The sequence below is a fragment of the Chrysoperla carnea genome, chromosome 5 (genome assembly GCF_905475395.1).
Source record: "Chrysoperla carnea chromosome 5, inChrCarn1.1, whole genome shotgun sequence".
Classification (NCBI taxonomy): Eukaryota; Metazoa; Arthropoda; class Insecta; order Neuroptera; family Chrysopidae; genus Chrysoperla; species Chrysoperla carnea.
Window position 1 is genome coordinate 11,942,560 of NC_058341.1, and position 26,241 is coordinate 11,968,800.

At 27.7% G+C, this 26,241-nt stretch overlaps 1 protein-coding gene across 1 annotated transcript in view; it reads left to right on the plus strand.

Annotated features, from left to right (window-relative positions):
• LOC123300518 overlaps positions 1-25,813 on the plus strand; it is an 88,786-nt gene extending 62,973 nt beyond the window's left edge. Inside the window, exons 4-8 of the mRNA XM_044883102.1 lie at positions 13,398-13,626; positions 13,687-13,815; positions 22,972-23,420; positions 23,869-24,000; positions 25,317-25,813. Coding sequence (XP_044739037.1) covers positions 13,398-13,626; positions 13,687-13,815; positions 22,972-23,420; positions 23,869-24,000; positions 25,317-25,813 — 1,436 coding nt within the window. The remainder of the gene's footprint in view (positions 1-13,397; positions 13,627-13,686; positions 13,816-22,971; positions 23,421-23,868; positions 24,001-25,316) is intronic.
• Positions 25,814-26,241: the final 428 nt, after the last annotated feature.

Consider the following 26,241-nt stretch of genomic DNA (forward strand, 5'->3'; position numbering starts at 1 on the left):
CGTCGATGTCCCAAAACCTATTTGCCCAGTCGACAATGGAATACAATTTTTAAGTTTTTTCCTAATTACTGTAAATAGTACATAGATATATAAATCTTGTTGACTTTGCGATTGATCAATAAGTTACCGAAGAATGACTTTGAGAGAGAGAATAAGTTACTAAAAAATTTGTTCGAGACATCAACTCGCGTATTCGATATCTTAAAAACTACACGTACAATCATCCAAATAACTCGTTAGAGCTACGGAGAGATTTTTATCCACATTGAACATCGTGTATATTTTTTTTATCTTGTGCTGTTCTTAAACGTAGCATATAATTATATTATGATCGTTTTCGTCTTCGCTTGTTAGTATAATAATAATTCGAGTGTATTCGAGATAAACACAACAGTATTAGAAAAATTGTATATATTATTTTATTTATAAAACATAATGCATATGAATTAAATATAAATTTTATTTTATATTGTCTGAATTCGATAGAAATTCATAATCATTGGAAACGATCGGAAAAATAACGTTTCAACTTTAAATATTGTCTTACTTTGTTTCTAAGAAATATAATTTATTTAGTTTACTTTTTCTACATTCACTCAAGAAAATCGTAACGGTTCCGTAGCATACTAAAGGTGCAAGCTCAAGATTTTGAAATATTTATCACGAAAAAGTGTCTTTTTGAGTGTCAAGAGGATAATCAACGTCGACAAATATTGTGATCAGTCTATCTATAGGAACAAAAAAACAATTTCTGTATTGACTTCCCCAAAAAGATTTGGTATAAAATTTTCGCACTCTTTTACACCATTATGCAAAGTTAGTAAAAATTGGAAAATGATAATAATAGATATTATGTTAATTAATTTCATCATCATATCATCAAATGTCAAAGCTGTGATTTTCATATCCGTATTTTCAAAATATGATTAATATTTGGAAGCTTTTAAATTATATATTAAAATTTTGATTATTGTAATAACAAATATTTATGATAAAGGTTGAATGTTCTTTGCCCTCTGGCTCTTGTCATAAGGAGAAAGTCAGTTTTTAATTAATTTTATCCTTACCAAAATTGCTCCGGCTTTTCGTTTTTCGTAAACAATTTCCTTTTATATCTTAGAAAGATAACGTCCAGTCATCTAATGGACTCGATTTATGTGTTGAATGGGTCAAAATAACTCTAAACAAAGATTTTTACCCACATAGGATTCAAAAAATTTTCTCGATTTTTTTTTACAATTTTCCTAAGGGGCTACCCCTTAGAAAAAATAGAGAAAATTGCAAAGTATTTTCTGTTTCGGAATTTGGTAAAACTTGGTTTAAAGGGTAATTTTGACCCAAAAAATGCAAAAATCATGTTCATTTGACGTTTGAGGGAATTGTTTTTGAAATACAGCCCAAAATTATATGAGAAAAGTTATAATTTCGAAACGATTCAGTTCGATTCGGATTACAAGGGGTAGATTCTACTAGAGGGAGGTTTTTTGCTGTTTGGGTCTAAATTATCTGGAATTATCGAAAAACAGGAAAATTTGGTTGATTTTAAGATTGGAAGACAAGTAACAAATGTACAAACGGATGAAATAAGCTTCGAGATATCACCTCTGTTTACAATTTCCGGCTATATGTTAGAAAGTAAACACCCGATCGTTAAATGATTCTTACACGAATCAGAGCTAAAAAAATGTTGAATTTTGGTAAGGTTCGTTTCTCAAGGTGAAAAAAAGGTTCATTTAACGATTGCAGAAGTAGTTTTGCAAAATATCATTCCAATAATGTAAGAATAGCCTTTAGTTCGAAGTGATTTAGCGAATTTTATTTATTTTTTGCTCATATTTATTTGCGCCTTAATACCCAAAATAATCCAAAGTTAGGAAATTAACGTGTTGCTATTGTTTGGGTTTTTTAACGTGTTATTATTTGCCGAATACAAAATATTGTTGTTTATATTATTATGAATTTATAAAATATGTGTATAATATGGATATATAAATTGTTGTCATATTATGAATAATATTATACATTTTATTTATTAAATTATAATTAATATTCAAATAAATAAATATGAAAATTGAATATTAGGTACTGTTGATGATGATGATGTGTTTACGTTAATATTATATATTAATTATAATATAATTAATAAAACAATAAATAAAATATATTTTATAAATATTATTGCTACATACCACACTTCATATTATTATTATTATATTATTATTTGTCGTATTTAATATTTACACATTAATGTATTTGTTACATACAATGGTACAATGAGATTCCTAATTAAACATATTATATAAAGACAAGTGAAATTTACAAAATTAAACAAACCCCCGACAAACTTTTCGGCTATGGAATTCTTAACTCGCATTTGAAACATATCTAAGAATACTCGCCTTTATTCACCGATTCGAGTCAGAACCCTAATTTCGTACTCGATTCATTCGTTTAGGCGCTACGATGCCACAGACAGGCAGACACACACACATATAGGTCAAACTTATAACACCCATTTTTTTAGTAGTGTGCGTTGTAGTGCTACCAGATTTACTGCCCTAATACAACTACTATTTAGAGAAATATATTTTCTCTCATTTTTAAATGTCGCATTATTTCTTACTATGCCAGAATATCTTAAATTCAAAGGATTACTTAGGGTATTACGAGCGCCAAGGCGAGTTAAGACTTATGGTTGAAATTATTTGTATCTTATTTTCAACTTTGATTATGAATTTTGTTATAACTTCATGAATGTAGACGAAAAATATGAATAAAATTTTCGTTATATGCCTCGGTTTACGAAATATCGAAAGCTAAATAATTAAACAAAGTTTTCAATTTTCGGTATTGTGAAAATTACTCCAGAAATCGAAAAATTTTATTCTAACTTTTCGTCTTATATTGTCAAGTAATTACGTCAAGTAATCTATGAAAACATATCACCCATCTACCGTTTTCCCATAAGACCAATGTTAAATATGTCTGATTTTGAAGTCACTTATTTAATTAAATAATCGGGCAACCCCATCTAAAATTTTCAGAATTGATTGAGACTTAGTCCAACTTCATATAAAAAAAAATCAAGCGTTTTGTCCAAAATTTCCCTGGAGCTCGTACATCCTTAATGGGGCTTATCCTATAAGGAGGTATACGACTTACATAATTGCTGAGAATGTGAATTCCGTAATAATAAATAGTAATTTTAAACGAATGTTATAGGTTTAAAGAGAAATAGAAATTTGTTTAAATTTGTGTAAATTTTGGTAAATATTACATTTGTATAACAATGTTTTAGGGTTGAAGAGAATATAATTTAGCTATTTGTTGACTAATATTGAATATTTTACTAATATTGATTGTTGATTATATCAATAAATTAATATATAATTATATTTAAATGCTTATGGTTTCCCAGAGTTAGTCAAAAAATGTTCAAAAAATAAAATCAGAAATTATCTATATGCCTAATAAAATTATAAAATTATATATTTACAAATTTTTGAAAAAAAAAAAAAAAATTTATTAAATATTTAGAATAATTTTTATCCACTTGACCTTGAATGTAAATAGAAATAATTTTAGTAAAATAATATGTTTTTGTAACAAAATATTGAACAAGTTGTTAACTTGTTTTTTTATTAGCTGTAATTACATAATAAGCAAACAGTGTATAAACTTGTAAAATTTTTAATGTTAATTTTATGTTTTGAAGATGATCAAATAGATGGAATTACATGTACTACAAAAATAAATAAAAATAATAAAAATATAACATTTGTTATTTTAATTTGAATATGGAATTCCACAAAAGTAAATCTCAACACAATAAATAATATTATAAGCGTTGGAATTTTAGAAGTTCGTAATTTTAAATTGAAATAAAACAAAGAAAAATATTTTAAATATCTAAAACTGGCTTTATTGGAAAGATAATTTTTTGGATGTCCAATTTCCACACACTTTTAAAAACAAAATTTCGTTATTTTTCACTATATTTCATGAGCAATTTTTATATGAAACAAGGCTCGCATACTTTTCAACTTTGAATACGAGAACAGTTTCATATGACCAGGAAAATATCGAAGAATTTTAAAGTGAAAAAGCAGCTTTAACTGAGTGTTAAAGTTTTAAAACAATCCGTAAATAACTTAAATATTTTTAATTAAAAAATATCATATGAAAATTTATTCTTTCAAATCCATGTAAGAATGCAAATTTTTGTATAAAAGTGAAAAAACTAGATATTTATTTAAGAGCAAATGAAATAATAAGATTATATTATTTTTAATATTAAATTAAAAATGTAAAACGATAGCACTATTTTATTCATTTTATTGTGTGTGATGTAGTATAAAGTACAAGAAAATTAAAAATGTTAATGTGTAAGGTCTGGTTGCACGAAAGAAAAGGAGAAAAAAAAATCTATACATTATAGATGATTATTATTTTCATATAACAATGACAGTCTTAGACACAATACTTCTACTATAGTTGTCCTGTAAATGTGTGATTTTTTTATCACTTCAGGTGAAGAATCCTCACTGGACGTGCAGAAAAATGAAGTTGGTTTTTAAAAATCTTTACTGGTATGCAAGATATGAACGTTCCTAATTAAACAAAAACGAAGATACCCACTAGTGATGTCATACATGGGTATCGCCATAGAGATTACAAATAAAACTTTGTTTTGCTACAAGAAGATGGGCAACCTCTGAATGAAATCAATTTTCATTTAACTTTCAAATTTTGTCATGGAAACAATTCTAGTTTTACATTTTCATGGATAATATGACCAATTCGACATCACGATTATCCCTTATTGTTCAATGAAACTATTTGGCGAATAACTTTCTATTTTTTAATATTCTTAAGAAAGATGTTTATACACTTCCCTACATTTTCTAACACTTCTCTCATTCTGTGCGTGTCGGTGTGGTAAATCACCTTCAAATTTTATCAAGGTGTGATTATACCTATATTTAATTATTTATTTTCCAAGGTTGGTAAATTTCTTAATATATTAAAATCACGGATCAACTACCTTAAATATCATCTGACAAATCATCAGATGTCGAAATCCATTCGTGAATTTCAGTTTTTTACCTTCTGTTTAATATCATCACACCTTTATTATCAGCATTGGTCTTACCCTATAGATAAACAATATTTATTATAAATGAATGAATCATCGCATTTCATGAAAAATGCTTTTCAAGCTCACACTCTTACTCAAGCTGACGTATACGTTTAACTTTTATGGCAGCATGTTCAAAGCTCACTATTAATAATTCAGTACAATGTAAACGTGAATAATTGCTAATACATAATAAATTAAGAACTTTATACAACATGTTATTAGAAAAACACCCACTTTTTTAAGGAAATTTGTTTAATTTAATTCGCTGACTCATCTCATTTTTGTTACTCAAACTAAATCATATTTATTCGCTATTGCCCCTTTCTCTTTAAGTTAGAATATCCATTATAGTCAAGTTTTAAATGTTTTTAAAAGTTTTAAAACCATTTTCATGTTTACGAACACTATTTCTGGCGAAAGACGTGTAACTATACATAATACTTATACATCGTATTTACACATATACAGATTATACATGAAGCTTCACATTAATAAAATGTTGTATGTATGGTCATCTGTCCTCTCATTACTTCTAAGCTACTTATCATAATTTGACAATTGAGGTATCATTGGAAGCTTCTTGATCATCCGCTGGTTTAAGGGTAGAGAGCCCTGCAGTGAACATAACCGTGTTTAGACATTAAACTTAATTGTATTCTTATAGAAACGACCATCACAGCCACTCATGACATCAGACTCGTAACAATATCATCAAAATTACTAATCAATTACCTTGTACCCCAGACAATTACCATAGAACATACCACAGTGAACAGAAAGGCATTACATAATATATACTTGCTTGCACGAAAACTCACATCATATTCGGGTATAAATCTCATACATTGAATTTGTGTTATGAGAGTAGCACCATGATGCTAGAGTAATAGTCGCGTCAGTCAAAACCTAATACGTATATGAAAATTTCTCTTAAACATAAAAAACTTCAACTCGAATACCAACCATCATTCCCGTGTACAGAGTAGTAGTAATGTTTTCAAGTAGTTAGGTAATAATAATCAGTATAGTGTTAGTCCATATAGTGCTTGGACGTCGATATTTGGTTAAAACGGTATTATTATGATAATTCTAGCAAAATTATGCAAAGACGTATTATTTGCGATTGATAAAATTTCTCAGAAAACTTTTCAAGTATTTTGTATTAAGAAATAATCTTGGAGATTGAGAATTAAGTTATCGAAAATAATGACTTAGGGACACTGCCTAATTGGGTGTTTTTTTTAGATGTTAACAACTTAAATTTAAATTAAAACAACGAAACATATTTTAATATCAATGCAACTTTAATGTAACAGCTTTAATGGAATGATAAAATTTTATGCCATTCATGATTGAATATAATCTCGGCCATTTTGCCGAACAGAACCATCATTTGGATATAAAAATTTTAACAACTTGCAAGCATTGCTCTGGCGTGAGTCATTTCATTAGGAAATGGCAAACCAAGCTAAACACAAGGCAAGATTAGTGTTAAATACGAAACTACTAATCAATCAAGTTTTACGGCTTTATGATCTTACGGCTTTTTCAGACTCTCGACGAAATATTGGCTTTGATAGTTTGGTTGCAACTTCTACATACATAATTATACATAGTAACACCAAGAACGTCTGTCTATGCACAACTAAAGTTTAATATTACATGTCTCGAGGTGGAATTTTCTTTTTGAATATGTACAAATCTTTCCACCATTCATTTCATTCATGTAGCTGCTCGGTGTTCTCGTCACTGCATTGCAACCATTGAAAATATGATGATCGTTTGTTCGAATATGTTTGAAGTTGTTTTAATTTTTTACCTCCATACAAAATGGTTTATTTAAGATAATGGTGACGAAACTTCATTGAATCTTTCAAGTTAAATGTAAAAATCAATTTGTTCAAAATTCAAAGTAAGAAAATATTTGCTGTCGGATATCCTAGTTTCAATTATTAGTTTGTCGAATGACGGATACTCTTTTTTGTCGACTACATCTAAAATAATTTTCATCCTGGAAAAGGCTTGGCTTTTAAATTTACCTTGGTTGGGTAATATTTGATCCAAAAATTAAATATTAATTTGACGTTATTGTTTAAATAAACAAAACCTAAAAGCAGTAGGCCCTTTTTTCAGTATATTATTAATTCAGTATATGACATTACTAAAAAAATCAAATACAAAAAAATGGTTCTAACAAAAGTTTGATTATTTGAAAGTCTCGAACAAATCCAAATGCATGTTTTTTTTTTAGGCGAGTAGGATCTAGTTAAAATGATAACTTCATTTTTAAAATAAAATCCTATATTTTTAGGAAAAGAAAGCTTTTATTTGAAAAAAATTATTTTATTAAAAAAAAAAATTGTATTTTGCTTGTGATCGAGGCAACAAATATCAGATATTTTAACTGATTTCTTATGCGAGCAGTATTGTTTTTTAAGAAAATTCTTAGATTGTATGAAGTGTTTCTTATTTAAAAACAAAATCATTTAGAATTTTGTTAAATTTCTGTCATACATGTTTTTATTCTCTTTACATGCCATGTTAAAAAAACACTCTATATATGGAAGTACCTTGAGGTTCATACCTAATTTTGTTACATTATTGTGAAGGAAACTCATCATTAACCAATCACATGGAACAAATATGAATTTGTACTCACATTCTTCTAATATATGATTCATATTTTGTAGAAAAATGTTAATATAAAATTTAATAAGTTGAAAATATTGCTTTTGAGTTAATTCAATTCAAAATAAGTTTGTAAGATAAACTTAAACATCGAAATTCGAAATACTGACAAATTCACACTTTTTGAGCTATTAAGTTATCTATTTTTATTTTCTTGTACAAAAAAATGATAATAATATTGAACAGCATACAATCAATATTGCAATTTTTTCTATTTTAATAGAAATATCTACTTTGATTATCCCTGGCTTGAGTCACTTGATGTCCACATTAAGGTTTTTTGAATGGACTGTTATTTTAAATAATTTATCGAAAATTTCATTAAATTTGAAAGTAATTTTTTAGCATTACTCTATTATTCGCTTAAAATAATTAATAATTTTCACAATCCATAAACTAAACATCAATCTTATAAAAAAAAATTAGATCCCTTTAAAAAAGAAAAGAAAAAAATCATTAATAAGTATTCAATTTATGTATTATCCTTGAATTCTTTTTCATAGTATCTTCGTCCAAAAAATTATCAACAGTTTATGCTGATAACAATAACAATAATGTGGTTCGTTCAATCTATGAAAAAGGATGTAGGGATGCTGTAGTATTACGATACGGATATCCAGTTAAAAAATTAATGGTATTGCTTTATCCAAATTTTGATGGACTATAAAATCATAAGAGGTTCATATTCTCTTTTCTTCTTTGGAAATGGAAAAATTAACTTGTCATTTTTTGATAAACCTAACTATTTTTGTCGTTTCAGCTCCCTTAACTGAATGAATATAGCCTCTCTGAATGAAAATATTTAGCACGTTTTCAAAAGCCAAAGAGGATAAAATAAGGACCTGATTTTGTAAGGAAATTTAGTAATTTTGCTCAATTTAGAACTTTTTGACAGTAGTTTGTATGAAAGTAAATATATATTCTTTTCATTTTTTAATGAGTTTTGATTTCATCAAATTTTGTCATGGTATCCAGTTCTACATTATTATGCGTAATATGGCAAATTCGAAGTCGGGCAACCACCGTTTTTACTTGAAAATTCTCCCTTATTTTAATCAATTCTTGAATAATCCTTTTGGTGTTACAAGTTTGCACAATTTTGAGTGTATATGTGTGTTTAGTATGTTTAATCCTGTCTGACAAATTGATCAGAGATATCATTTTTTCCCAAAGGAAATTTTTAACTAGAATAAATTTTTAGCCACACTGGCATCCAGATTATTATATTTGATTAAAATAGAAAATACTTCATTTGTCATATTAAAATAAATTTTCATTCTAGTTTTAGGGATTTGAGACACTGTATCTTGAACATCGAATAAACTACAAAATTAAATATATATTTTGGTTTTTTCATTAGACGTATAATAACCGATTAAAAAACGATGTTTCTCCCATACAAAAAATAATTTAATGATTAATTTCTAATAAATTAATAATATATTTTGTCAGTTAAGGAAATATTTGATAATAAATTATTTTTTAAATGATTCCTTGACATTTTCATGTATATCGAAAAAACAATAGAATATTAAAATTTTTTTTTCGTGTTCGAATTTTTTTTTTTGGGATGAATGTATAAAAATTGTTGATTTATTTGTTGTTGTTTTATTTGTTATGCTGCCTTTTTTTACGGTATTCATTAAAATTTATAGCACTATAGATGTATTCAAACAACAGCAGACATTCTGGATAATGTGATGTTTTATAATATATTTATATTTTGTTATTTTTGTACAAGGAGTTTTTGATACATTATTATGAACATGTCTTTCGCTAATTTTTAACCCCCGAACTAAAAAAAAAGGGGTGTTATGAGTTTGGCCGCTATGTGTGTGTGTGTCTGTCTGTCTGTGGTATCGTAGTGCCTAAACGGATTAACCGATTTTGACTTTTTTGGTTTTGTTTGAAAGGTAATTTAATGGAGAGTGTTTTAAGCTGTCATGTGCGAATTTAGGGTTACGTACCCGAAAAAAACTAAAAATTGGCGATGATCCTCCAAATTGCCATGCTTGAATAGAATCCTGATGTCTAAAGTAAAGTCAACATAGGAAACCCGACAAAAACGTAGTTTTTTTCGAAAGAACGAATCAAATATTTAGATATGATAGTTACACAGAATAAAAACCTTCACAAGTGTCCCCCATTCCAATCAAAAATTAAGAAGAAATCTATAAGAAAAAATAATTATGACACTAAATGACAATAAAATGAGAATGATGAAATTCAAAACAAAAAATCTACGAATTCAGGTACAATTAATTTTTTAACCTTACGACTCAAAACGTAATTGTTCCAAGTAACTTTCTACTGTACTTTTTACAATATTCTAGGTGAATTTAGACATTAAAATATTCAAGAGACTGCATCAGTTTATTTAACTTGATGTATAATTTTTGAAACAGATTAATGAAGTTTCAGTGCTCAAGAAGTTGCTAATTCATTAATCCAGATGCGATCAAAAGCTTACAAACTCTAAATATATATATTTTTTTATATAAGCCCAGTTATAATGTTGAAAATATATTAATTTTGTTGATGTATTTAATAAATTATGTGACATGTTTAAATTTTCCAAAAAACAAAAAATAAATAAATAAATAAAAACAGAAAAAACAAACTACAAATTACAAGTAACGTATGTGTTATATTATTAAAAACATGTTTCTAGTCACTATTTTGTCATTAGTGTTAAATTATAAATAATTAATTAAATAATAAATATACATAAAAGTTATGGTACAGGTTTATTAATAAAAAAAAATTTATAATTTAAAAAAAAAAACTTTTAACAAAAAGAAAACCGACTTCAAAAGAAGAACTTTTCCAAAACAAATTAATATGCACTAAAAAGTAAAAAAATAACGATAATATAATGTAATTAAAATTATTGTTTTTTTTGGAGTGTGTGTCAGCCAAGGAAACAACTCTGACAGAACAGTTTGCTACATTAGCTTGGCTGACACCGACTCCAAAAATAACAATAATTTTAACTAACTAACTTTAATTTGTTTTGGAAAAGTTTTTCTTTTGAAGTCGGTTTTCTTTTTGTTAAAAGTTTTTTTTTTTTGTGATTTTTAGTGAATTTGAAGTACACTAACTAATTTTTCACAAAAAAAAGAAAAATGGAAATTGGTTGGCTTGATATTGAGTTATTCGTCTTCTTGTCGTGCATACTTGCTGCAAATTTAAGACTCTTATAGTCGTTGTCAAAACGAAATGGGACAACACCTAGACCTAGGAAAGCTTTGAATTTCCCTAATTTTTGCATATTTTCTCTGGTTAGGAAAGCTATCTGGTTAGGAACAAAACTCAAAAAATCTGAACTCGATAAGTTCTCACATAATGAATGAATCATGTTTTAATGACATTATCCAGGATATTTAATTATGAATAAACCGCAAATATGAAATAACTAGATTACAATAGTACTTCATATGTTAACTTAATTCGTATATATGTAACTGGAAATATATGTATATGATATCGTATGTATTTCATAGATTATAATGGAAGAGCTATTCCAAAAAAATGTTTGGTCCGATTTTAGTCCTTATCTCAAAAACTATTCGACCAGTCATCAAATGCACCCGATTTTTGTAATTTTTGGGTCAAAATTACCTAATATACTGAGTTTAATCGAAATTGGAGAAAAATTTTTTTTTTCGATATTTTGCAATTTTTTTAAGGGGTACCCCTTCGAAAAAATCGAGAAATTTGCAAAAAAATTTTTTGTTTTGGATTTTGATAAAACTTGGTTTATAGGGTAATTTTGACCCAAAAAGTATCAAAATCGTGTTAATTTAATGATTGGATGCAGAGTTTCTGAGATATGCAATATTTGGATCGATTTTTGTCCGTATCTCAAAAACTAAACACTCAGTCATCAAATGCACCCAATTTTTGTACTTTTTGGGTCAAAATTACCTTATATACTGAGTTTTATCGAAATTGGAGATAAAAAAAATTTTTCGAAATTTTGCAATTTTTTTAAGGGGTACCCCTTCGAAAAAATCGAGAAAATAAAAAAAAAATTTTATTTTGGATTTTGATAAAACTTGGTTTATAGGGTAATTTTGACCCAAAAAGTATCAAAATCGGATTAATAGAAATAATTAGGCCTATAGAAAGTTACAATGTCAGCGAATTTTCCAAAAAAATAGTTCGCCACCAAAAAATTAAAGTTAGGTAGGATTGAAAAACTTTTTCAAAATTCCATCATCAGTACAAAAGCAATAGCTCCATTTTCTCTTCGACAATTCGCTAACAATTATATTATACTCTAAATCTAAAGGAATACAATATTGTTTTAATTGACCACGAATTTTATAGAATTATATACTTTATCAGTAACATATACAATATTAAGTTGATAAATATATCGAAATATTATTTCAACATATAATTCTAGGTAATTTGTACCTATACACATATATTATGCAATAAATTGGTATTATTCGATAATGAATGATTGATTATTATTAATTTTGAGAGTTATATTTTAATTCTATAAATAAACACATATAACGTACCTCTACCTATATTAAATGAAATAACCAACCAGAGTAACGTGTATTAAATGAATTACCAACTTTGTTTATTCAAATGATTCACAGAAATACAAACTAGAATGTTTTAACTAGAATAAATGCACATATTGAAATATTTTATTTAAACTAATTTAAATTAGCAGGAAATATATTTATAATTTTAATTAATAATTAATTGTGGCTTTCAAAATGGCGTACGTAAGCATTAAGGCTCAATTGTGTGTGAAAATTTAAACTATTTTTATAAAATATTGGTTCCGTTAAATTGTCAATAGCAGCTTTAGGGAGTAGCAAGTTCGGAAATTGTATACTTGGAAGACTTTTACTTGGAAGAATGTTTATAGCTCTTATACCCATCTCATAATAGCTAATCGCCTAAAATTTTATTGGAGACTTTATATCGTCAGAAGCAAAAATGTACAAATTTTTAACTATGAGTGGGCGCCTTTGAGCTGCTAGTCTAGCTGAACCCTATGTCAACAAATTTTTTACTTCTTTTGAAGTCCGAGAAATATACGGTATCTTATACTCATGATAAATATGTGCAGCTAACAGAAATATATGGCGTTTAATACAATGTTGGTATGGTATAGAGACATGATAGTATAATTAATATTACAGTATTGAATAGAGCTATCCATCAGAAGTATTGTGGATATTGCCAACCAGTATGATCCTGACCACCATACTGCTTTGACTCGTTTGCCATAACTATTGCTTATGTTTCTACTCCTTTTATGATCAAATCAATATGGCATTCACACCGATACAGACATAGTGATATCCACAAAAAATTTCTTATCGTTTACGTTCTGGTGGGGTCTCTTATTTTTACTTTACTTTAGACATCGGGGTTTCCAGTGAAACAGAGCAGTTACCAAACTGGGACCAAAGATTTATGGTCTGTTAATGCTTTGTTTCAATTCTCGTAAAGAGTTCAGTCATTCCTTGTTACTGTATTCAAATTTCTGGAGGAGTAGAAATTGAGTTAATTATTAATTTATTTATGTTTATTTCAGGTTATGGACATATTGCACCCAAAACACATTGGGGTAAAGTGGTCACCATATTTTATGCCATCTTAGGTATACCGCTAATGCTCTTATGTCTATCAAATATCGGTGATATAATGGCAACATCATTTCGATTTTTATACTGGCGGGTATGTTGTTATGTTTGCACAAAAAAGCCAAAACGTCATTCAAGACGTGGTTTACGATCAGGCCGTAGTTCAGTGCGTATGTCCAGGTAAATAAATAATTTTGATGTGCTGGTTGTTAGATTTTGAGGTTTTGTTTGTTTGTTTAGAAGTGCTTCGTACAATGCAGCAAGGGGTAAAAATGCGTCCATTCGTCGTTCAGCAAGAATTTCTCAACGATCGGCTGATAGTGGATTATATTCTGATAATAAGTCATCATATTCTGATACGGAATGCAGGTATTGTACTATAAAATCGTAAATTGAAATAGTTTTGGGCAGTGTCATAATGGATCAATACCCACCCGAAAAGAACCTTTCCAACTAGCATAAGATTCTTTAACTCAATGTTGCTATCTTAAAAGTCTAAGCATACCTAGTTTTAAAAGCGCTACATTTATACATTTATAATGTACCAAGGAACGAAAATAAATATAGTTCCTACCGAGTGTCCTACGACACTACTGGATCTTTTTTACGTACTGTTTTTTTTTTTTTTTTTTAGAAATATCAAGTTATATTTTAGAATTTAATTTATATTATAATGAATGAGCATTCGATAGAACAAATTTATTCGATTTAGATTTCTCAATTCATCACAACTGAATTTATTTAACTAATTACAATCAATCACTTTGAAATTAATAACAAATATGACTGACATGCTACAGTAACATTTAATTGAGCTAGAACATAATGCACAAAGAATAACTATCAATAAAATTTAGCATAGCTTTAATAAACCAAACATAATTTTATAATATACTGAATAAACGTTAAATAAACGTCTAAATAACCGCAGTATAGGATGCCGACAAATAGTTGGCGAATGATATTTATTCTATTACAGAATGAGACAAAAACCTGAACTATTTCCACTAAAAGTTTGAATTTTGTATTATCTCTCAATTTAACGCAAATTCTTGGAAATATTTGACAAAAATCAGATAGTTCTCCTGAAGTTCGCTAGTATTTTTTCTCTTTTTTATTTTTCTGAAAAATTTCTATATTACTATTGTTAAAATATATTTGACACACTAGATATAATTTTTAGAAATATTCTACAGTAGAAAAATAGAATTTCGAAAAGCGTAAAATTTTGTGTGCTTAATGAGATATGCAAGGATTGAATAATACTACTAGGAATTTCAATAAAACTTTATAAATACATTTTTTGATTAACAAATTTTCCAAAAATCACAAAACATTCCTAGGTCATCGGAATTTTTATTATTATTTTATCGTACAAAGTTGCCGGAAAAATCATGAATCATATAGGTTATCCTTTTCAATTGGAAATTTCTAAATGAAAAATCTAGAGAGTGTGATACAAAAACTATCTAAAATATTTATACAATCTTGTAGTTTATAAAAATACCATAAAAATATAAGGTTGTCAATGATTAAAAAACAAAATTTTAATTTAATTCATTCAGTACATCGAAGATCCATCATTTGATGATTGAAGAACAATATCTATATTATACTTGGTTTATAAATATGTACCGTGCAATAAACCAAAACTTTTTTACAATACTGTAGGTTTACAATCACCAACATTTTTTGCTACAACTGGTTTCAGAATATATAGAGTGTTTGATTTCCAAATATATTTGTTTTTCTTAGTGCCGCCTTCAAAAATCGTGTCGTATATGTTCATCAAAATTGGAAATGCAAAAAGATAAAAATAGCAACGATAATTTTAGGTGTAAAAATTGTCTCTAAAGTTTTATTTACAAAATTTATCGCCGTAAAAATATACAACTACCTAATAACAAGCACGTTTAAAAATGTTTAATTTATGTTATTAGAATAATATTTGTAGCGAAAAATCTGTATCGATAAATTTTGTGAAAACAGCTTTTTACTGTCCAATTTTCTCCAAATAATATAAATTTACTTCCAAAATAATAAAATGAAAATCAATGTGAGAGAATGGATGGTATAACCAAATTTGACCCATCTAAACGTTTTCCCAAACAGCATAACCTTTGATTTATTGTACCTGCATTTGTATGTCCCTTGAGGGTATTGTTAACATAGTGAATTGACTATAACCAACCACCAATATGGTTATCATGGTATTTACATGTGCGATATAGGGGATAGAATACAATGTGTTACAAGATAAATTGTGTAAAAGTCTGTATAAAATTTGGAGTTAGAGGAAATACCTGAGAATATTTAAAATTTAGTGTTTTTTTTTAAAGGAGGCAAATGGATTTTTACGCCGATAAAAAGGTTAGGTAGTTTAAGAAAGTAAGCTAGTGTTAGCTAATTTTAACCTTTGTTTTGTTATACTGAGCCATATTAAATATATATGGATATATTAAGTTTAGTCCCAAGTTTGTAACGCTTAAAAATATTGATGCTACCAACAAAATTTTGGTATAGGTGTGTATAAAATCACCTAATTAGTCCATTTTCGGTTGTCTGTCAGTCTGTCTGTCAACACGATAACTCAAAAACAAAAAAAGATATTAAGCTGAAATTTTTATAGCGTGCTCAGGACATAAAAAGTGAGGCCGAGTTTGTTAATAAGCAACATAGGTAAATTGGGTCTTGGGTACGTAGAACCCATCTTGTAAACTGTTAGAGATAGAAAAAAAGTTTTATTGTAAAAAATATTCAATATAAAAAAAAAACTTTTGTTTGAAACATTTTTTTTGTAAACATAACTGTTTACCCGCAAGGGTCAACAATTTCAATTAAACAATTGTTTCAATTAAACAATTTTTCTAATATTATTAAAATGTTATATAAATTGAACTTGCTGAGCATATACATAGTGGAGAAAGTGGTATTAAAGGGTATAGTTGACACATAAGAACCTTACACATTCTGTACTTATAAATTAATGTATAATAAGGTTGTTTAAATAACATTACTCTATGTACTCTGTGTTAATGAAAATTGACTACATCGGCATTCGTGGAAAATTATTCATACGACCTTATCTATTTGGTTTGGTTAGTTCTCTTACAAAACTTTTTTTTGACCACCTTTTTATGTACACTTATATCTTCATAGTTTTCAATTAAAATCATTTTTTTCAAACTAGTTTAAAAGATAAAACAAAAGCCTTTTTAAAAAATCGACTTTAATTGTCCTAAAAAGTAAAAAATAATTATTTCTAGGATTTACTCATACATGACTATTTGAAAGGGCTTGAGGCGTGCCGAATCATCCTTGATATTTCGAATTGAGCGCTTCCAGCTTTTACAAAAATTATGTATGAATAACTCATAGAAATAAAACAGGTTTTTTAATTTACTGAGTTCGAAATATATTAAAATGAAAGTACACGAAGATGCCTGAAAATTTCCGAAGTTAATATTGTTTTGCTTACAATTCTCATAAAGGACTTGAAAAAAATTATATTTTTAAAACTGAAGACAGGTTGAAAAATTTGAAAAACTCAATAGATCGAAATGAAATAAAATTATATGAAGATAGGAAAAGTTTTCTCGACATGTATCTTTTGAAAAATTAAAGTTATTTAAGTTTTCAGTCGATTGTAAGCAAAATGCTTATAGTGCTGATGTGTTAAAAATTTGATTATGAACTTTTCAACTATCATGTGGATAAAATTTTAATTACAACATCCCATTGAGCTTTTTCTGTAATCACAAGGTATACTTACAATAAAACTTTACAATACAGTGTCCTCTGGAGTATTTCCTACAATTAACTATTATTCTTATAAGAAGTGATTTCATTAGCAATATCGATATAAAAACCAAACATAATAGCTATGTTTTCCCAACGCTTTTTTTTTTCATATCAGAAAATCATGATCGTTTTTTTCTCCTTTTGTTCCGAGATGGGGAGGCATTGGGAAATGGGAATTATTCAACTGTGGTGATTACAACACAATTTGAAGGTATTCTCATTGAGCACATGCAACGTACATTTTCAATTGTGATGTGGTGAAAATAAAATTAATAAATGAAGAAAAGTTTGATTAGAAAAGAAAAGAAGTTTAACAACAAGTTATTTCACTTAGAAACTGACATCAAGTTAGTTTAAAAACGATCAATTATTATTGTGTGAAAATAGAAATGAGATTTTTTAAAAATTCGTCTTAGTTTATCAAACTATATAACTTGAAAACTTGTCGAAGAAATTAGCACGTATATTTTTATACACAAATTTAATTTACGTGCAACGCTTTCGTTTATTAACGTATCGTCAATGAAATTTGTACGAATATAAAATGATGTTTATTTTGTCTCATACGGCTTCATTCACTTCGTTCATTTGCTTTCGATTTCTTAGAAAATGCTTATATCTTGAAAATTACCAGTTTTGTTGTTTGTTTCGATTAAAAACTTTTCACGTTGGCTAGAAAAACGAATTTTTCAGAATAAAAAACCCTAACATTTTAAAGGAAATACCGTTCGAACGATTTTATCGATAAAATTCACATCGCTAAATTTTAGTCAACCCTGATATGTGTACCTTGCTATTTTCGTGTGGGCAGAAAAAGGTTAATTGAGTTTTCATTTTTTGACTTTGCATAACTTTTAATTAAAATCCTTTTTCAATCATATTTACACCATTTTAAAAATAAATTATAGTATATTTTTTACCTTGTCATACCTATCCCAAAAAAGGTAAGTGTATCTTTTTGAGTTCATATTATCGTTAATTTTTAATGATCTACTGATATAATATCCGAGTATTTGGAAAAAAAAGGATGCAGTCATTATGTTGGGTATGGAAAACTTTATTGAAAATATACAAGCTGATCTTAAATTCAGGTTTTCTTTTCAAGAATTCATATTTTGTCATTTCTATCATACTCCGATAATTTCATGTTCCCTTTTCCTATATAAATTCTTTTTCTTAAATATTACTGCCGTTTATGTCAATACAAAACTGAAAGTGTTTGATAAAATAGCTTAAGTTAGTTATTTAATTTAAACTTAAAAAAATAATTCGAAAAAGTGCCGAAAATTTTGAGACAGATAGACTTTTCTTTTTTAGTCTGTTGGATTCCAAGATATTTTTTAATTTTGATGTTATTTATCAGTTTTGCATCTTTTATCGACATTTCAAACGATGTTAAGATTCAATTTGAAAGTTTGACGTGTAATATGATCTTGTGACCCATAAATTAGTTTAAAAACTCAAACTATGTATCCTTTTATCGCTCTTTTTTACAATATCATGAAAATTATCTTTTTCTTATGAGAAAATAAAAAGCCATTACGGTAAGCAATGCGCAGTGATAAAACTTTTTCGGTACACATACTGTACAAAAAATAATTCACTGGTATACTGAAATTTGAAATAACTCTCTGGTATACTGAAATAAAAATCTTCTTTAAATACAATAATATGAAAATGGAAAAAACTGATACATTTTTGTTGTTGTTATAAGTTTAAAAGAATTATGTTAGAAAAATATTTGAAGTCAAACAAAAGAAAATTTTTTTTTTGAATCGTATACAAGACAGAATGCAGTAAATTGAATAAGTTTCAAGAAAATACTAAGTAATCAGGTTTAATATCGAACACGTTGCTTTCAGTATATTCAATATTCGTATATGTACTTAGTACATACAGTGACATTAAAACTGCATTTCTCTTTTTTCAGTTCAAATTTGTCGTTTTTCCACGCCTTCATAAATAGATAATGCAATTTTAAACCTAACCGGTCAATCATTTTATTTTCGATTTATTTCTATCCATTCCGATTTCAAACTTCGGAAAAATCATTTTTAAGGTAATTTTGGCCTAACGTTTACAAAAATCGATTTCATTTGATCGTATTGTCTTTCTGTTTCAAGACATGAATTTGGCAGCCTCAATCTCCAACAATTTTTTATTAGTTATCTCATTCATGCATTCAGAATGATATTGTTGTAAATTACTATGGTTTCTTTATACACATACATTGAACACCATTCATTGGACGCCATTTAATATACAATTATTTGTTTAAGAAACCAGGTATCGCTGGGAAAAATGAATTTTCCAAAATTATTACTAATGTTTCAGAATTTTCTCTGATTTATTTTACAACACTTGTAAATCTGAAAGATTAAGATAATTAATGTTAATAACGTGATAATATTTTCAATGATACTGAGTATCTTGTTGTTATTCTTCCTTAGAAAATGGATGAAGTGAATTACGATTTTACAGTCCATCTAAGCGGATTATATAAAGCTTATCTTAGCTACAGAACTATACACTATATCAGTTCAGTGTATATTATTCGTTCAGAATACCGTGTGACACGGATCGTACAAATACATGTTACAACTAAATTACGTATAGATATGTAAATAGATACACTATGTTCCAGAAAGAAACCAGCATATAGAATTTTCAAAATTTATTAAAGTTACGTTAAATTTGAGTAAATTTTTGAAAAATAATGCCTAAAATTAGTGGGATTTTATATTTGATTGATCAAAATTGGATTAAATTTACGCGTGTTACGGCAAAACCTAATTTTTTTGATTTTTATGACGTCATAAAGTTCAAAAATCATTTTTTTGATATTTTGGCCAAATTTAATCGTATTTGAATGAATTTTTTTTTGAAACCCACTAATTTTGGGTTACATTTTTCAGTTTTATTAGAAGTTATTCGTTTATATTAGTCCTTATACCAAATGTGTAACCCAGGATACAAAATTTTCAAAATTCATTGAAGATACGTTAAATTTGAGTAAATTTTTGAAAAATATGACCCAAAATTAGTGGGATTTGATATTTGATTGATCAAAATTGGATAAAATTTGCTCGTGGTAGAGAAAAATCTAATTTTTTGGATTTTTATGACGTCATAAAGTTCAAAAAAATCAGTTTTTAATGTTTATTTAAAAAAAAAATGTTGGTAAATCTTTTTATTTCGAGTTTTTTTGTATGTCATTTCTATATCGATATCGAGGAAAATAACCGACCTTCAAGGTCAGGAACCAATCCAATATGGCTATGAGAAGCCATCTGTGATGAATATGTTTTACCTTGGAAGAAAGATCGTTTAAAGAGTGGCTTAGGACTTATTGTATACATATACATATATACAAAATAAGACATAACTTCATTTCTAAACTCCGTCTAACATGTACAAGTGGCAGGGATTTTCACTTTAATAATATGTATAGGGAGTTTGTTAAATGTTTGAGGTGTTGGATGATTGGGGATGGTTCTCATTACATGCTCGGGCTGATTCATTCCACAGTCATGTGATTTAAATATATTAATCGTATTCTTCTCAGCATATCCTTTCATTTGATACCAATTTCATGAGAGTACATAAAAAATAACTTGTTCGTCATCTTGTCTCTCATATTGGATTTACAATGTCTTAACTAACCATGCAATGACAGTTAATAATAAACGTGTATTCAAAATTTCAACCCAATAGCTGCGTTAAAGGTCAATTGCGAGGTTTTAACGAGCATGTACTCAGTATCATAATTCACATTTTCTTTATTCTACTGAAACTAAATGTAAAATATTTTACTTTCAATATTTTACGAATTCTCTACTTTTAAGCTCTTAAATAGTACAGTAGTAGTGCATATAAACTTTAATACGTATTTTTTGAATTAAATTATTAAATTTGGCTGGCAGTGTGTTGAAGTTACATATTTTGTTTATTAAATTTTATATTACATAATTTTAACTCCAGAGAAAGATGTTCATTTTGTAAAATTCATAACATAAGAACAAGAAAGTAGTTTAGGAAAGTAAGTACTGTTAATTCTGTATTTAGTCAACAAACTTTTTCAGTAAAACATTTTCCCTAGTATTCAGGTATTAAAGAAAAAAAGTGGGTATATATGTTTGATGCTGATACATTCTTCACTGACAAATTTTCAAGACAATTTAGACTATTGTTTTCTATACGTAAAAGTATATTAATGATCATTTTTTGATTTTTATAAAATTGATTTCAAACTTGACTCAAATTGAAACTTTGAGTATGTAAATTATTCGATGTGAAGAATTAAGCAAAATAACAAAAAAAAAGTTCTTACTCACAGTCCAAATTAATCACTGTCACCGGCGTAAAGTTAAACAATATTTTGTTTAAACAAATGATTTTTTAGTCATATAAAGAAATTAATATAATATACCCTAGAATTATATTTTTATATTATGCTATCTATAATACACCATGCTATATAGTTAGTTATATGAATATATAAAAACATTGATATCCCAAAGCGCGGTTCACAATAAGCGTTACTTTATGTGATACATATTTTCATGTATGAGATAAAAATTTTAATACATAAAGTGATCTTACACTAATTCTCTGATTTAATTATATCCAATATTTATAGTACTCAAACGTTATATCGAAAAATTCAGAAAAAATTCAATAATTTTGAACTTTTTATTTTGAAACCTATACAGTGAGTAAACTAGAACAAATTTTCTCATATAAAATTATGTGGAGTATTCTTTCGCGGACTTACGTTGGTTGCTATTGCATAAAACGTACTTTTATGTACATAACATTAAAATATAGACTCATACCTTTAAAATGAGCACCTTAAAATACAAAAAAATTTTTTATTGGCCAATCTACGGACGTTGCAAGATCATTTTTGTTTTCAATTTTAACCATATCTCCGGTTTTATTGGTCGTATCAAGACGAATAAAAACAAAATATTTGTTTTCGCATGTAAAATAATTACGAAGTTGTTTAAATTTTTAATAGTTTAGGAGTTATGGCAGTTTAAACAATTAATTTTCTTATAAAAACTTTCCCTCCACTCTGAACGATGAGCAAGTTAAAAAATCGGATTCAACGGGTCAAAATACATCAAAATACACTCCCTGTTCGGTAGGGAGTCCCTGTAAATGTATACGAAACCCACTCAGCGCCTACGCTAATAGTTATTATGATATATTTTATGTAAAAATATTGTTGCAGTCAGTCATGTAACATATTAGATAGATTACAGATATGGTAAAAAATATTAATAAATTCATATTTATTCCACTTGGGATTCACAATTATTTTATTTTCACTCTTTACTTCATCTAACACTAAAAACTTTTTACTATTTTAGTATTTTTTACATGTTTGAAATGTTCACTTTTTCTCTCTGTTGATTTATCTTTATGTCGGATAAAATTGATTAATGAATTTAGTCCTTAATAAAGGACTAAACGTGTGGCCAGATTGTGATAATAAACCAAAGTTTACTGAATGGTCTGTAGTTATGGCAATTTTGGATTTTGTTTAAAGCAAGCATTTTTGCGGTATTGGCCTTCTATGATATTTTATGAAACCGCAGCAATAATCAAAAATAATGAATCTGTTACATTAGAGCTGTTTTAAAACAATTTCTATCGAATTTTATTTCCAAAAAATCACAATTGATATCTAACATTTCTATTTTTTGTTCTTGTTCACAGATATAATGGAATGGAACGTGGTGGTGAACCTCGTTCCGTACAACGTATTTTACGCCGTTCACAAATATCTCGTTTCTCTGATTCATCGGTACCAGCAAATAAACGTGCAGCAATTGCAAATACTGTATCAAGGACAATATCACCAGCAGAAATGGCAATGATGTCACCACAACCAGCATCCTATAATAATCGACGTGGTGGTTCTTTAGATCGTCCACGTCGTGGGGTTGTTGGAGGTGGTGGTGATCGTTTCATTGGCGGTGGTGGTAATATTGAACCACTACGTACAAATACACAAACATTAGTTGATCAAGCTACTGTAGCTCGTACACCAATTTTATGTAATAAATATGCTGTTGATCACGTGGAACAGCAGCACGTACCAATGAAAAAACAACACCGTAACAACATTCAAGATGATGATAATCAATTTAGTGAAGATGAAATTGGTAAATAATATTTACTTGCTATTTTTTTAAGGATAATGCATGAGAATATGACTAAAGCTGCCTAAAATCCATTTTTAAATAGTGGGTGTTTTCCATCCCAAAAAGCGATGAAAATCTTTCAGCAATCTGAGATACTATGGACTTACAAAATAGACCGTAAAATGCATAATCCAGCAACTTTCAACAATTTTCTTACACTTGTTAAATTGGTTTCATATTATGACGTAGCACAAAATATAGGTAATATTCTAGACTCGTAACATTACCTTTAGTTTTTTTTCCTTTTAATTTCGAAAGGCAAAAAAGATAATAACTTGTTGCATGTAAATGTAATAGTTAAAATTGATTAAACAGTGCTAATACTTATCACTTTTACTTCGAAAACTTTGAAACGAAAAGAGAAAAATCATTCAAAAATTAATATTGTTGTATTTCAATATACTTACAGAAGATATACGTCCACAAAAATCAACAAGAAGAGCCCAATCATTACCACGTACTCAAGCTTATTTGGAACCGCCAGATATAGAGATTGAATATGAGGAGAATTTCAATAGGAGAAGAGACAGGCGTCGAGGAGGTAAATTTATTATCGAATTACTTATTCTCATCTGTATTTGTAAATGAAAATGATTTAATTTGGTAAGATATGGTGCATACACATTTAAGAAGATTTAGCGTATTTTCAAATTACCTTACCTTTTCTCCATTTTTAAGGGACCTTCAGTTCTCTGAAGACCCCTACAAATTTAACTGGTAAATTATGATATAATAATGTACAACTATGCCAAGTTTCATTACATTTTGAATGCAAATTCTATTACCGATAAGTACTACCTTAAGAAATAATTCGTTTAGTTTAGTTTACAATACTCTTTCGTGACGTTTAAATTTTGTTTATTACTACAATTATTGTGATGAAATAACTAATGTGATAACAATAATTAAAATTAAATAAATTTTTTCGTTTTCAAATGGTATACATTCGTTTTTTTTTGTTTTTTTCAAATATAAATAAATCGAAAATACAAATCCTATTACTAGATGAATTATTAAATATTATTTTTGAACAGATACAATGTTTAAAAATATTTTATCAAATATGTATGATGAAAAAAAGAAAAAATAATAGTTTAAAATACTCTTCATGTAATATTTTTACGTTTTTTAATGAACATGTTTTGGATTAAAAAAATGAACCTATACCAAAATAACTAGTTAATTGGCAAAAATTGTTTTTTTTAAAAAAACTAATTATTCTAATCCTTACAGTTGATTAAATAAAAAAAAAAAAGACTGTACAAAATTATTGATCACTCTTTCAAACGAAAAATGAAATTAGCCAATTGTTTTTTATCTATCGAAAATATTACGAAATGTTTGTTTTGGATTAAATAAAACGATGTTATTTCAGTCCCACATACTGTCTACTCAAGTATCGATTTTCTAAGGATATTTTTTTGTCAAGGAAAAACTTTAGATACACCTGACCTTATTTTTCGATGGTAAAATTTTGTTTAGAATCTCATCTAGGCTATTTTTTTAAAAATTATCGGGTCAATTGTTAATAATTTTCACATTATTTTTGTGCATAATCCTTTACTTTTCGTACTGGAAGGTTTATTATGCACCGAAAAATTAGTAATATTCTTATAATTTCCAGGACTATATTCAGTATAATTTCATTTGAATATAGTGCCATTATTTTAGAGCAAGATTGTGTGATATTAACTACGTATAAATGTTTAAATAAATGATGGAAAAAATAATGAACATGGTTAAATATACAACAAAATTAACTCAAAACAATGACGTATAGAAACAATAACTTCATTTGTTTATAGTTTTGTCCATTAGCGAATTTATTTATGTTTTTCCTCTGTTTTTTTGTAATAGGCCATCACCATCATCACCATCATAATCCAAGTCCACGGATAATGTCCCCAATGGGCTTCGCTGTATCACGTCAATACTACGATGATTACTTCGATGACGATGAATACTTTGACGATATGTTCTACTCTGGCAGTAATGGTGAACGTCGTATAAAACCTGTACCAATATGGTTATGCGTATTCTTGGTTGTGAGCTACATATTAGGTGGAGCATTTCTATTTATGCGATGGGAAACATGGGCATTCTTGGATTCAGCATATTTTTGTTTTATTACGTTAACAACAATTGGTTTCGGGGATTTTGTACCAGCAAAACGTGTTAAACAGAATGCGGAAGTTAGTATTGCACTGTGCTCGTTGTATCTGTTATTTGGTATTGCATTGTTGGCAATGAGCTTTAATTTAGTGCAGGAGGAAGTTATTGCGAATGTTAAATCGGTTGCAAAACGTTTGGGTATTATCAAAGATGATCAAAGTGATTATGAAGATGATGATTAGAAAAAAGTAAAGTTTTTTTTTGGCGTTTAAAAGTAGAAAATATATTTTTCCTGAATCATCTGTCACCCATATATGACTATCAATAAAAGCTTGTGGAGCTTTATATTAAACGTGGTCTTAAGAGATCGAATGCCACAAGTTTTAACATATATTATCATTAATAGATGGCCCCGGTGCAATAAAAGCTTGTTTTTCAAAATGTATTTATTGTCAAAATTTTTAACCATAAACCGTATGTATTAAGTCGTAAAATGCTTCCACTTTATTTCTAATCTTTACTTCCTAATTTTTTTATTGCCATCGGATTTATCTTCAGACGTTCAAAAATTCGAATTAACAAAATACTCTTAAAATACCCATTACGAAAAAATTCTCACTTTTCGGAAGAATACGAATCCATAGCCACTCGCATTTCGGACTATACTATA